Source organism: Drosophila melanogaster, chromosome X (genome assembly GCF_000001215.4).
Source record: "Drosophila melanogaster chromosome X".
NCBI classification, from domain to species: domain Eukaryota; kingdom Metazoa; phylum Arthropoda; class Insecta; order Diptera; family Drosophilidae; genus Drosophila; species Drosophila melanogaster.
Window position 1 is genome coordinate 13632569 of NC_004354.4, and position 14374 is coordinate 13646942.

Consider the following 14374-nt stretch of genomic DNA (forward strand, 5'->3'; position numbering starts at 1 on the left):
GACGTTTTTTGCACTTTGGACACCCAGACACAAATCATCCAAATTATTTGTGTACATTGGCTGTGCGGCTTGTTGTCTTGGCGTTTTTCTGTTTTGGTTGACGAGCCCCACCAAATATAATAGAAAATTGGGGAGGGGTCCCAACGCACAGCCTTCGGCAAATATCAAGTGGGGGTGTGTGTGAGATGGGTTTGTATTTTATGTTATTTAGCTAGCCCGAGTGTGTGTGTGTGTGTGTGTGAGTGTGGGGGCGGTCTTGGTCCATCGACTCTAATTGAAGTTAGAGCAAGATGGCTGTAAATGGGTGTAGATGGGGTGTTTGCCTTGTTGTGCGGGTGGCGACACTGAGCCAGAAACGCATTTGAAATCTTTGTTTGCCTATTTACTTTTATTATTTAAGTGCTAAACGAACGTTTTTTTCATACCCATTCAACAGAAAAGGGTAACACAATTAAAAAAAAAGAAGAAACTAATAATAATAATAATAACAATAACAATGAAAAGGGGTCTGTAAAAAAGTAACACAATTGAAAAACAACTTAGAGCCGCTTCAGACGAGTTTTCCAGCCCTATAGAGATCCTCACATGAGCCGAAAATGGCTTAATTTGAATATGAATGGACTCAAACTGTCTAAATAACACTATCATAACATTTGCATAGCTGGTTATGAAAAACTCAAGTAAAGTTAATGCCGCTCAATACGGGGATTTATCGAATTGCAGTGAATGGCTTTGCGCGAAAAGTGTTGGAAAACGTACAGATTGATAGTTGAAATGTAATATACCGTATAACCTTTTCTTGATTTTACTGACAACTGATTAAAGTGTGAAGATTGCCGAATATAACTTTTACTATCCCATAAATCCCGAGACATTATGTATGTACATACCGGTAGCAAATAGAACACCCAAAAAAGATCTTATCATCCGGGGTCAGCAGAAAAACAGAATCGCAGAGATAAAGAACAAATAGCGAGAGACCCAAACGAAACTTACCTGTTTGAACTGAACTATTTTTCGTATTCGTATTTTGTATTTTGTATTTCTTGTATTTCGTATGTTCGAATTCCCCTGACCGTTGTGTTCCCCTATTGCGTAAATATTTGCCTTTTGTATTTATCGTTTTATGTAAGAGATTATTAGAATTTATGCTCTACCTTGAGTGGGGGCTTTGTGCTGGCGAACTCTGGCGGCTACGCGACACGTGTAGCACCCGTTTCGAATCGAAAAATCCACGCGGGGGGGTGGGGGTATGCTAGATAGAGTTAGATAGAGTAGGGCTAAGGCTTCACTTACAGCCGCAATACTATTACTATTTAGTCTGTCTGCGAGATAATAATAGGGATCCCGACTCGACGGGGCAAACAAATCCGAATCAAACCAGATCACATCAGATCGCAAAAGTAGTTCGCATTCGTACGAGTATTCGCGTTCGCATTTTGATGACGATTTCTGCTTCCTCTTCCACGCAGTCTGCGGCGGGTTTTTTAACGATCAGAGAACCCAAAACCCAAAACCCAAAACCCATCAAGACCAGACCACACCATATACCATAGCATACTCGAAGCGATCAGACAAAAGTCTTGCAATTACTTTATTTTATTTTTTCTTTTTTTTTTTGGCAAGGCAAATCGCAGACGCACAGCTTAGCGATTGCCGTCGGTCTAGTCGTTTTCGGTAATGTAAGTGGTCAAGGTTGACTTGAGAATACCCTGCTATAAGGGTAAGACTATTGGCGTTACTTACTTATGGGGTATATCATGTTAATATAAGGCCTTTTAAAAAAAATGCAATTCAAATTCAATACAGACTAAATATACTTTCATGTTGTAAGCTTAGCTTAGAAGATTCCATACAGCTCTGATCACGTTTATATAAGGAAATACGCTGTTGGCTGGCTTTTCGCATGCTCTACGAGTCCAGTGGATGATCTTTGAAACCGCAGGGCATTCACAGGTCGTTGGCATACATACTACTTTGTGGGCTGAGCGTGTTTTTGTTGCTTTTTCGCTTTGTATTGTGAAATTCGCGAGCGCAGACGTCTAATGTACACATTTGTACATATGTACATATGTGATCACCGCCGAATGTATCTGTATCTTTTATGAGCTGGGCGTGAGCGGTGTCTGATAAGATTTTGTTTACTTTTCGCTTGGCGGCTGTCTCGCGATTCTCTCGATTTTTCGGCACTACCAAATATACATATGTATATGTATGTTTGTTTGTATGTACAACACTTACGAGGTACGATTACGAATTCTATGAAAATTGCTGTCGAGAAGTGAGAAAACGAATATGTACATACATGCATATGTATGTACATGCGATACAGCAGCTATGACGAACACTGCGATTTGCTTGGGCGCTTCGATGATGTCGGTTTTTGATTGAGGATCGCGATTGAGCGCACATTTCAGCATCTTGAAAAGTCTACACTTACACTAATGTACATACATACATATGTAGATACGTGTATATATGTTTAGGTCGTTTGTGAGTGCCTGGCTGGCCGCTGGCTACTGTTGTTGTTTATTATATTATATTGTATTTTTTTTGTTTTTGCTGATTCCGATTGCTGGCTTTTTGTTTTGGCCCAAGTCACGTGACGTGCGCGTGCCTCAGTTGTCCGCGTTTTCTGACGCGCTCGCTGCCCGCTATCTGCTCACCATTTCTTCCCTCGCCAATTCTTCGGGCTCCTTTCTTCTCATTTCAACGGTTTGTTTCTTTACTTTCTTCGGCTTTGATTGTTCCGTAATTGTTTTCGACAATCTATCTGCGCCCGGGTTCATCTCTTGAATGTTTTAGAAACTGCGCTGGTTTTTCATTCATGGAATCAAATAAAACGGCCATTCATAAACAAATTAGAGCTTCCTTTATTGTTCCTGCTGTCTTATACAATCCATAATTTGAATATTCATAAAACGCCGGCGCATATGTACATACGTACATATGTATTTTGGTATTGTTTTTAATATTTTTTTTGAAAGAATGAAAGAAATATGTGCTCCACAAATTATGATGGCTACTCTCATTACCCTGCAATTCGCATCGATTTATATTCCATTATTGTTGCGAGCGAACTAAAGTTGAGAATTATATGGTGATGTGTGTAAACAAAAACAATAATAAATCGCCCAGCGTTCAAAAGTAAAAAAGCCTGGTAAAAAAAAAAATTAGCAGAACAATGTACGAATATGAAAATGTTGATGAAAGATTTGAAGGCTGTGTGAATAGAAGAAGAAAAAGATCTAGAATGAGATTAAAAACAAAAGATAGGGCAAAAAAAGAGGGGCTGGAGAAATGTATTATTATTTAGCGCATTTCGTGACATTGCTGGGCAGTTTAGTCATCCATTCGATCCTATGAATTGATGAAAACGCACGACAAGCAAACCAAACACAAATACATCAATTAACAGCAATTTATTCAGTTCTTGATTAATTTACTCTTCGTTTTAGAGACATTTTTCTCGAGCCATTCTCTTTATTTTTCATTTTTCTATCGCCGATAAGAGAACTCACTCCCTACGTAAGATATAAGATCTAAACTTCAGTCGAATCAAGTTAGTTTTTGCATTTATGCCGTACCCTCTTTTTTTTCCCGCAAGCCAGTGTATGTATTATTAATTATATATGTAACATGTGTTCTTTTGCTAACACAATCGTTTTTACTGCATTGAAATATTGTAGAAAAACATGCTGACCAATCAGCTTATTGAACACTTTATACAATTTATTATATAATATTATATTTCGAATGAAGTGCTTTGCCTTTAAGCTAATGTTTCCAAACTTCTCAACTTGACAATATGATAAATTACATAATAAATTAAAATCGAACCCTTACAACGGCTATCTTTAATTGATCTTTAGTGAATCCCCCCGCAACTAGACGGTATGCTAATCAATTTAACGCGTAAATGCAAATTATATATATTACCGTTCGCTTTTCACCTCAATCTCTTTGAAGTCTAGTGGGCGTGGCCCATTTACATATGCTTAAAAGTGGAAAGGCCACACGACAAACAACCATTTCTCCCGCTGCTGCTGTGGCCAAAATACCAAACCAGGGACAAGGTGTTGTCATGGCCGTGTTATCAAATCCCCATCCATCCACGTGATGCCAAAAAACAAGCACTTGCCAAACCACTCAACAACCAGCCACCCACAACATCCATAGAGACGACGCAGGTACATTGGTATGGTCGCCGAAAATAAACATAGATCCCCCGGAAGTTCGTTAGAATACGAGTAAAAATTAAATTATGAGCGAAACTCGAGCAGAGCGCTTATCAAATTCTCCAATCTCTCTCTTTCTCTCTCTCTCTTTCTCGGGCGCCTTCATTGTTGGGGGTACGGCATTGGGAATTAGTCGGCGATCTCTCAGTTTTCGCTATGATGATAGTATGCTGATATGATATGATATGGTGTTTCCCCCAATTACCCCCCCCCCCCCCCTCCCCGTTCGCCATAATTCCGCGCCTTATCACGCTGCCTGTGTCCAAGCGCGTTTGCATAATCTATGAAAAGAAACTGGCGATTAGAAGACACGCGCAATAATTCCCATTAAGTGCAAGAAGAAGCAGAAGAGATTAATTCGAATGCGAAGATCGAACATGGAAGGAACTAAAGATCAGGGGCTCTCAAGTGCTGATCCTTCATGGCCTTTTAATATGTGCTCAGTTTCTATTAATATTCGTTTTTTTTTTTTTTATAGGCATACGAAACAAACGAGATCACTTGTCTTTAAATACAATTTCGACAATCTTATTTCAATTCAAATCTATTCTTTGAAGCAGGTGTTAAGGTTTTAGTTTTTCGGGAATTACACAAGTACACAAGTGTATGTCTGCGATCTAAATATGCTTTGTTGTTTTTGCCATTGAACTGAAGTAATCAACTCAAATTGTACTGTTATCAATAGTTTAAACCTTTGATTATGCAGCCTGTTGATGTTTTAAGTGTTTCCGAAGGATTTCCGAAAATGATTTGCTTGCTATTGAAGTATTGAAATTGCCCATCAATACGGAACGGATCTAATCGGATTATAAGACTGCGATATGCGGTTATTAGTACTTAGGAGCATTTGTCATTTATCATCATGTATCAATTATATAAACAGCCGGCTACTGTTAACGTTAACGTACGTGGCTGTTACTGCCCTGCGGGCGCTGTTAAGTGAGCATGCGTTTAACAGCTGAGATGGACGGGCGGCCAATGCGGCGTATGCGTGATATTTTCTACTGCTTTTGCCAGTGCTATAATTAAATCAAAATGTAGCGTCAGCAAGGCAATTACAACAAATTTAAGCAAATTAATTAAACAATACAACAATGAAACGACGCGATGAAAAAAAGAAGCACTAAAAACTCTTTTTCCTTGATTGTTGTTTTTGTGTGTCTTTTGAAGTTCAGTTGCGTTGTTATTGTTTTTACCATTTGTTGTACGTGCAACAGGGGAATAACAATTTGATTTTTGCGAGTTTTTCTGTCTGTTGATTTAACTTTTTTTACGATCAGCAGCCGCCGTAAAAAAGCGCCATACGCAAAACGTTTTCAATAACATTTCGTGTCTGGTGTTTCGTTTTTTTTTTATTGCTGTACAAAACACTAAAATTGTTTACCGAAAATGTAAAAAAGATTTGTTAACAATTGTAGGTTTTATCCAGCATGTTCCTTCATTTTAGTCAAAAAAAACAAAAAAACACACACTTTTATTTAGTTTAATTGTGATAATATAATACAACTAATAGCTAAACTTTTTGCTTGAAAACAACATCGTAGCGCTGTAGAAAAAATTCTTTAACCAAAAAACTTGACCAAAAAAAGGTTCGAACGCTTTTTGTACGCTTTTTCCTCTTCTTTTGTTTACCTTTGTGGTTAGCATTTATTCGTGGCGTCGCCAGTCAGAAGGGATTTGGATAGGTGGAGAAAAAAGGGAAATGGAGAGGAGGAATCGCGTTAATCGATACGAAATAAATCGTCCGAGATCGTGATTAGGCATTTAACATGATTAAGATATTGGGCTACGTATGTATAGAGCGATATATCACATAATGTACAGCATCCGTTGGATATGAAAATATTTTTTTTTATTTTTTTCGTTCTGCCGCCTCCGGCGGAAAGTAAATGTCTTATATCGAGATCTCTTCTGGCCGATTTCCCATTGGCTAATTCAGAATTTGAAACGAGACGCAAAAAACAAGAATGCGGAGACAAATGATTGGAAATAATTTGGCAATTTTTGTAGCTATACTAATTAGAGTGCCAATCGAAACAAATCGAAGCGCGTCAAATCAAATTAAATATGTGCCGGCCCAGACAGTGCGGTTCGTGGTTGTAAGGTCGTGGGGAAAAATGCCCAGACAGTTGGAGTATTTAATAGTTGCTTTTATAGTACAACGCAAAATAATAAATGTTTGTATGTAATTTTTCTTAATTATTTTCATATATTTAACGGAAGTATTTAGAATTCTACTTTGTAGATAAACTGCAAACTCCTTCAAGAGTTAAAGTACAGTTTTCCGCCTATTACTGTACCCCTGGTACTTTATTTTGCCTATATGTATATTTTTTGTCGTTGCAACTTCGGTAACTGGTAAAATTCCGAAACAAATGAAACATCGTATAAATAATTATAGAAGCCAATTGCTCCTGCAGGTCAAGTAGCTAATGTTGTAGTTGTTTTGTTTTGTCGTTGTTGCTGCCGCGTAGTTGTTTTTGTTGGTTGTACTACTGAAACTACTGATGCAGGTGATGAAACAAAAGTACAATAAACCGTATTAATAAGTGCAGGTTGTAACCTTGAACCTTGACAAATACCCAAGTATATTTATTGTATGTGGTTGTTGGTTTATTATCGTTGTTCTTGTTGTTGGTGCCTGGCTGTGTTCATTGCTAAGGTCGCCACGCACTAAAAGTAGGGTATAATATAATACATTCATCGGAACAGCAACAACAATCAGCGAACACAACAATCAGCAAATACACGAGATGTAATCATCATTTTTTCGGGACCATCGGGGGTTTTCGAGGGGAGCTATACTGTCAACGAACAAAATGTTATAAATTATACATCGCCGAGTGACAAATGTGCACGATGGCCATTAAATATGTTAGTTATTAATTCAATTTAATCGCGAATCGAGCTAAGCTTACGCACTGCGCTGCGATTTGGGATCGATTAGTGCTAGCTACCATCCCCAATCGAATCAAACAGAATCTAGAATTCATTTTGGAGGTGTGAAAACATGGTGTGGAATAGATTTTCTGATATTGCCTAGTCCCATCCATTATATTGCTTTGAGTTTCTTTCGAATTGGTTCGTTTGCAAAGTGAACAAATTGCTTTATTGCCATTACTTAATTACATATTAATTGTTTTGTTTTGATCGTCTACATTTGCCTTATCCCTCCCAGTGAAAAGGAAGCGCCAAAAGTAAATATTCAGGTTTTTATTATGTATTTTCTTTGATAACGCGCATAAAAAAATGGGCGTCAACGCTGCGTATGCGCATTATTAGGTGCGTATGCGTGAGTGTGTGTGTGCCTTTATTTTCATGTTACCTTCGCATACACGCTCCCACATTTCCCCCTACCCCGCCTTCTCTGGCTGGTCCCCATCCCCTCGATCATTTTCAATGCTAAACCGAAAAATGTCAAAATTAAAAAAAAACTATCATCAATAGTTGTTGTTGTTCTTGTTTTGATAACACGGCCTGAGGTGTGCGCGTGCTCTCTTTGCTCTGCCGAGAGCCTCTGCCGCTGGCGACTGCGACTGCGCTGCCTTTCATGGTGACGTCGGCGTTAACAATTTACATGTGTTGTATGCTGTGTTTGTTTTGTTACTGTTATAGTTGTTGCTTTGCCACAGTGGGCTAGAGCGTGCTAAAACCATAATGTAGCAGAAACATTCCAGACGATTAGGAATTTCGTACACAATAACACAATTTCTAAAGTTATAACTTAGTGCTTAATTATACCACTAACAGTTTTTATCAAAAAACCGTGCCTTTCTGTTTTATTTCGTACCACTGTTCGTCCATCGTCAACCAATAAGAAATTAACGCCATTGCTGATACTTTTATAGTTGTTGGCACGATCGCTTGTCGTATCGCTTCGGGAGTGCTTCGCATACATTCGGAAAATGGGAGCGCTCGCTCTCTTTACAAGTGTCCGCTACGCTTAAGCTCACGCTCAGCTGGGCCACTTGACATGTGGGGCCAAAGCGACGCCCCACCAACCCCCCTCGTTACGCGTGACTGTGGTGTGACTAAATTTGGGGCAAACGAATTTCGAAAAGAAAAAATTCACCGTTATAGCTGCACACAAGATTTTAATAGCATTTAAGGCCCGGAGATGACGAGAAACATAGAGGAAAATGTGCGTCAAAATGGGACAGCAGATTATTTTTCTATTTTTCAAATAGCAATCAAATTAACAACATCTAATGGATGAGATTAAATTAACCATAAATGAACTCAAATTTGTTGGTGTTAAGCTTTGCCTTTTTTTTGGTCACACTTGCCAAATAGTTGTTCGCGCCCAAGCGAAAAATTTACACAAATGCACTGGGAAAAAAAGAAACTGCTTACAAATTTTATCTTTATCCGGAAATAATAGGGGATTCTTAGTTGATTGAAATCGTTCGGAAGAGTATCATTTATTCGCAACAATATAAAACATAGGGCATAGTGTTTTTTTCTTCCAGTGCACAATCCCTGGCATTCGTTTGTTTGTCCACTTATCAGTGTTTATATGTGCGGACCTATGTTGGCACTCCGTTCTGTAGAGTGGCCCTGACTGTCTGCAAGTGACCGCAAAGCGAACGTGTGCTGTCTAGTGTTAATTAACAGCCACGCATCAAGCCAAACATGAAATGGGATGGACCGCTCTAGGTAAAATTTGGGAAAACAAAAGTCTCAAATGAATATTTTGTCAAACGAAAGTACACATACGACATGATGTCCCATAGTTCTAAATAATCAAGTTATACATACAGATATTATCTGTTCTGATATCTGATATGAGTTTTTCCTAGATTTTCATTTATGCATATAAGGTTCACCCTAATATAGTGCGCATACGCAGCGGCGGCCCGATGCATAAAATAGAGCGAAAAGAGATGAAGATGGAATGTGCAGGTTGCAGATCGATCTTTTGATTTTAATATTGATATCGCGGCTCCATCTCTCTCCCTCTCGCTCTTTTGCGGTCCTCTCTCTTTGTGGCTGCTTTATCAATTTGCGTTTGCAATCAGTGCGGACAAGGAAAGCAACAACAACAAACAGAAACTAGGCGCGCGATCTGCTTGCTCACACACACATCGAAATCAATTAAACCCGTTGTCGTCATTCGGCCACGCGTACACTTGTTGCTCCATCTCAGTCGGCTCTTGCTCTCTCTCTTGGGCAGCTCTGCTCCTCATCCTCCTCTTTAATACATGCCCCTCTGCTCGCTCTCTCGCTCACCACGTCTTCATTCAGCATCATTCGATTCGATTCGTTCTTTTCGCCCGGACCGGACACTTGAGAGAGAGAGAATTCTCCGGCTCGGTTTCGGATTCGGGTTCGAGTCTGCGCTAAAGTTATATAGCGCGCCCACCTTTTTCCGCCGCAGTCCATCGATCTCAGCGTAAGTGTTCGCATCGCCACTCGTCGCCGCTCTTCCTCTTCCGATTACGGGTCACGGTTTGCGGGTTACGGTCTTGCGTTTCGCGACTTACGAACTACGGTCTACGGCTTACGGTTACAATTACGGCTACGAACTCGTGCTAAAAATTCGCACTTTGTGCTACCCGCTTTTTTTTCTGGTGTGATGTGCTCAATTAACGTTCGTTATTTGAAATGTTAAAACTGGTGCGCCCTTTTATTACCAGCCGAATAATAATGACCTGATCGCGGAATTCGAAAAAAAAAACACATAACTACAATTATAGGAGAAAAACGATCAAGATATAATATCGACCGTAAATCGAAGAAATTTAGATAAAGAAACTATATATTTATACTAAACCTGTTTACATTGGGTTGTATTTATTGGTGCTTGGGCATAGGAATTTTAATATTAGCACGTTGCAACTGAACTTAAAAGTATTTCAGTTTTTTTTTAATTTAAAAAGAAAATTTATATATAAATTTAAAAAAATTATCTACTTTCTTTTTATTTTCTTAAGTCGTTCATGTAAATAGAGGAATAATTTTGAACTGCCTTAAATTAAGCTTTATTCTCTAAAGATCCCTGTTTATTCCTTAATGCAAGTTCTCTTTTTTTTACTGAAAATCTTGATTTAAACTATAAGTAGTGTCATTTTTTTTTTTGGTTCTTGTTTTTTGAGTGAGGCCCAAATAGATTCTTTCGGTTGCTCGGGGTTTATCTTATCGGATTTTGGGCCGAGGGGCAGAATTCGACAAGCGGACAGTCCCTGTGCCTATATGTATGTAAGTCGGTTCCAGTCGCAAATCCCCAGAGCCGCAGACCACAACGAAGGCAACCGGAACCCGTCTAGAATCTCCCAAGCGCCAAAAAAAAAAGAAATTAAATACAACACAATTCTATACACAATTAATTCACTTTCTGTCTGTGAGTCCCCGCATACCGAATATCGCGTTAAAAACTTTTGTTTATAACAAATTTAAATGCGGCCAATGAGCAAACAAGCAAAGCAGAAATAAGAATAAATAAGAAATGATTATAATAAGTGATCGTAGAAGTCGGTGAAAGAAGTGTTTTCTTCAGAGCTGGCAAAAATATTAACTTATCGAAATCGATTGTTAAAATATGATCTCTAGACTTGGGACGGTTTAATAAAAAATATATTAAAATACCTATTTTTTTTTTTTTAAAGTTAAAAACAAAGTAGTTTTGTCATTTAATGCAAATCGATTCGATTTTCGTGGGACTTTTTTTAATGCATTTCGCTGAATAGTTTATTTTAATGCATATTTCCAAAGAGATTTTTTTTTGTGTAAGATTTAAGATGTTTAAATTAAAGTCAGCGAGAAGATTTTTGAAGGGATTTAGCTGGTTGCTGTCGGAAAACAATGGCAACTCGAATTTCCAGACTAGTTTCCTTAATCCGTGAAATTTCTGAGCATCCTCACAGATTTCCCAACGCTTCCTGATCGTAAATTAAAAGCGAATAATAATCTGAGCTGCGCGCAGATCAGATAAGATCAGCTTAGTTTGTTCTGCTCACTTCGAGGCTCGTTTATTACACGTTCAATGTGGGTCAATGAAACAAGATCATGATTTTTCACAAAACCAACGGCTACATAGTCGCTACACACATTACACACGACACAGCACATACACACATATATATATTAAAAAAAAAAAACCGATTGCTGATAAATACACCGTACAATTTCAATGAGCATTTAATCAAGCCAAGAACTTGCCTTGGCATTTGATTGTCAAAAAACGAAAAAAAATAATACCAGAGTACAGACCAATCCATGCCGAAACCACAGGCCATTGAAGGCAATGCCCAAAGGAGGCGGTGGTGTGGTGGGGCTTACAGAAGAAGGGGCGGGGTCGTCGGTGCTAACACACTTATCTGTGTCACCTCGATTAGTCGTTAAATTCGTGTACAAAAAAAAAAAATCTGAAATGCACTGAGCGAAAAGCGGTTGTTAAAGTCGGTAAATTACGGTATAGAATATGTAAAATGGTATTCAATACTTTTGAGACTAGTTCTTATCACGGCATTCATAGTTGAAGATTTCTGTAATTTTATTATTCTCAGCATAAATTGTAGTTCTGAGTGCCTAAATCATTATGGTATTGAAGCGTGTAATGTGTAGTTCTTTGAGACCTTGTGGAACTTGCCACTGAAAAGGGCTTTACATTCCTCTCCGAAAAGTAAAAGGGCATCCAAACAAGTAGAACAGGGAAGAATCTCGAGATCGTGTGGAACTCGTTTTCCGATTCCGAACTCTAACTGTAAACGGGTACGAAGATCATGTAGCAAAAACAAAATAATAATAAGACAGATACCAGGAAGCTATTGAAGGATCAAAAAAAAAAAAAAGATGAAAAATGGAAAACAGAAACGAGTTCAACTTTTTCAAGGCGCCTTGGACAACGAAACCAGTTTGGGGAAAGGGAAAAAGAATGCACTTAAGGTCCCCCGCCCAATGCAACTTCTCCCCCGATTATCATAATCATTATCAATATGCAACAAAATGATCATTAAACCAATGCGATCTTCTTATTTTCTGCCTGCTCTTGTCGCTTGGACTTTGAACCGCGCCGGCTATTAAAGATGATGTGTGTATAAAAGTATAAAAGCAACATTTTTACATCGCTCAGTCGGATTCGGTTTTTCGCATCGAGCTGTAAAAACGAAATACAAAAACAAAACAAAAATCCAAAAAAGAAAAAAAAAAAAACCAAACGGCCATATGAATAAATAAATAAGCGAAGTGCCGAAACAAAACAAAACGAAACAACGAATTTTTCAACCTGTTTTCGAAGCGTTTCGAGTGCGTTTTACGAGCGTTTTCTAAGCGTTGCAAAATGCTTAAAAACGTTACGTTTGGGCGTTTTTCTGTCGATTTTCACGCGTCTCATGCATTATACTAAGTTGTATTTCTTTTTTTATTTAAATAGCTGGTAGATACAAACAATTAAAGCAACTGCAGAGCAAATTTACCAACAAACAAAGCAACAACACACAAAACAAATGTACAAAGTCAATCCAAAATTACAAATATTAATTTAAAACACAAAGAAACAATTAAATGTGCCAACAATATTTACCAAATCAACAAAAACAATACAAGTCAGAGGGAAGACAACAAAATCGATGCCTGTAAACATAATTATAAAATATACTAAAAGCACTTATCCCAAAAAGAGAACGAGAAACTCGAGGAGAGAGTAGAAAGAGTGGAAAGAACAATCACTAATCGAAAATAAATTAATTGCACCACAAATAGCCATAAGAGTTAATTAAAGTTATTTAAAGAGTCCAGTGAAAATCAATCAAAATGCGATTCACCTACAATCAGTATAAACATTATGAGTCCGGTTATCGGATTCCATCTAAAATGCATAATCTGAGCCATAATAACAACAATAATAGTAATAATAATAATAATGGGGGTGGCCACACCAACAACAACAACAATGGCAACAATAGTGGCCATCACTATGCCCATCACAATAATAGCAACAATGGCGGCAATAACAACACAAATTTCCAAGCCTATCAGCATCATTACAAAAGTAATTTCGGTAAGAATGTGTTACGAGATGTAGTATGAAATACAATAGAAAGTATCCTTAAGATATTTGCATAAGAAAAGTTCGTTCAAATCTTGTACTTACACTCTGAGTACTCATGAATGTTTGATTAGTGCCCAACATTCTGTTATTGTATCAATTTTATAGGTGCCCCATAAAGATATATACCCCTTCGTTTCTCGAAAATTATGAGTTTCTAATATCTTGCTACGGTTTTTCGATAGTTAGACCTCGCTGGAATGCCAGCTGACAACAAGAGTTAAACGTTTTTTATTCACCAATTTGTATTTGTATGTATGTACAAACATACATTCGAAATCCAGACATCGCCTTAATTGTACTATCCCAACATCAAATGCTAATGGGCTGGCTTATCGGCAAACACGCCACAGTTGTTTAGGCGAATCAAAAAAGAAAAACAAATCTCTTGTTGCGCCTCCGCTCTCTGATAACATGTCATAATCGATATGGATGGGTGTTCCAGGCCGATATTTCCTAGCCAGCCAGCCCAGCAAAAGATCCAAACATTCAAGCACAAAATGTCGAGGTCCCCAATCTCCGATTACGCGAGAGGCGCCAGTTGTCTCCGGTGATTCAATTCCATGCTCCTTCATATCGGTTTTACTTCTTGGTCGGTTGTCGGTTCTTGTTTAACGCTTTTCGCCAGTTGCCAAGTTTGGCCGAGCGATAAGATTACTGGCAAAACAGTAAAACTATAGCCAAGACGCAGGCATTTCAATCAAACGCCCGAACCACTTGACCAGTCCGCTAATTGGATTGTGGGGAGATGGTAACAAAAATGAGATCAGCATGGAGAAGAAGTGATTGTTGAGCGATCTAAACAAAATATGCATGGAAAAGTAATTGAATATTTCTATTAAAGATGTGGAACATTTTAAAGTACCTACAACCATCTACTTTCAATTGAACAAATTGGCCCGACTTCTTAGGTTTTCATTTCCGCTATGACATGGTTTTCGATCCACTTGACCGGTAGGGGCTCATCTTTCACCGTAGTGAAGGATGTACAATAGCGTACCGGGAGGGGGGGTGTTAGGGGGGTGGAGCACAGTGGGTCACAGTGGGCTGGGTTCAATACACTTAATTTATTGTTTTTATTGACAATCTG

At 38.4% G+C, this 14374-nt stretch overlaps 1 protein-coding gene across 7 annotated transcripts in view; it reads left to right on the forward strand.

The window, feature by feature from the left end:
• The window catches only part of NFAT (NFAT nuclear factor), a 39824-nt gene that overhangs the window by 7824 nt on the left and 17626 nt on the right, over positions 1 to 14374 (forward strand). For 3 of the 7 annotated variants that reach the window (NM_001169274.2, NM_001103504.2, NM_001169276.3), the window contains exon 1: positions 12611 to 13236. The exons of 3 other annotated variants lie outside the window; for them this stretch is intronic. In NM_001169274.2, coding sequence (NP_001162745.1) covers positions 12990 to 13236 — 247 coding nt within the window. In that variant the 5' untranslated portion in view covers positions 12611 to 12989. Of the gene's footprint in view, positions 1 to 9606; positions 9631 to 12609; positions 13237 to 14374 lie in introns of those variants that run through there. One more of the 7 variants, NM_001298290.1, reaches the window with a different exon arrangement.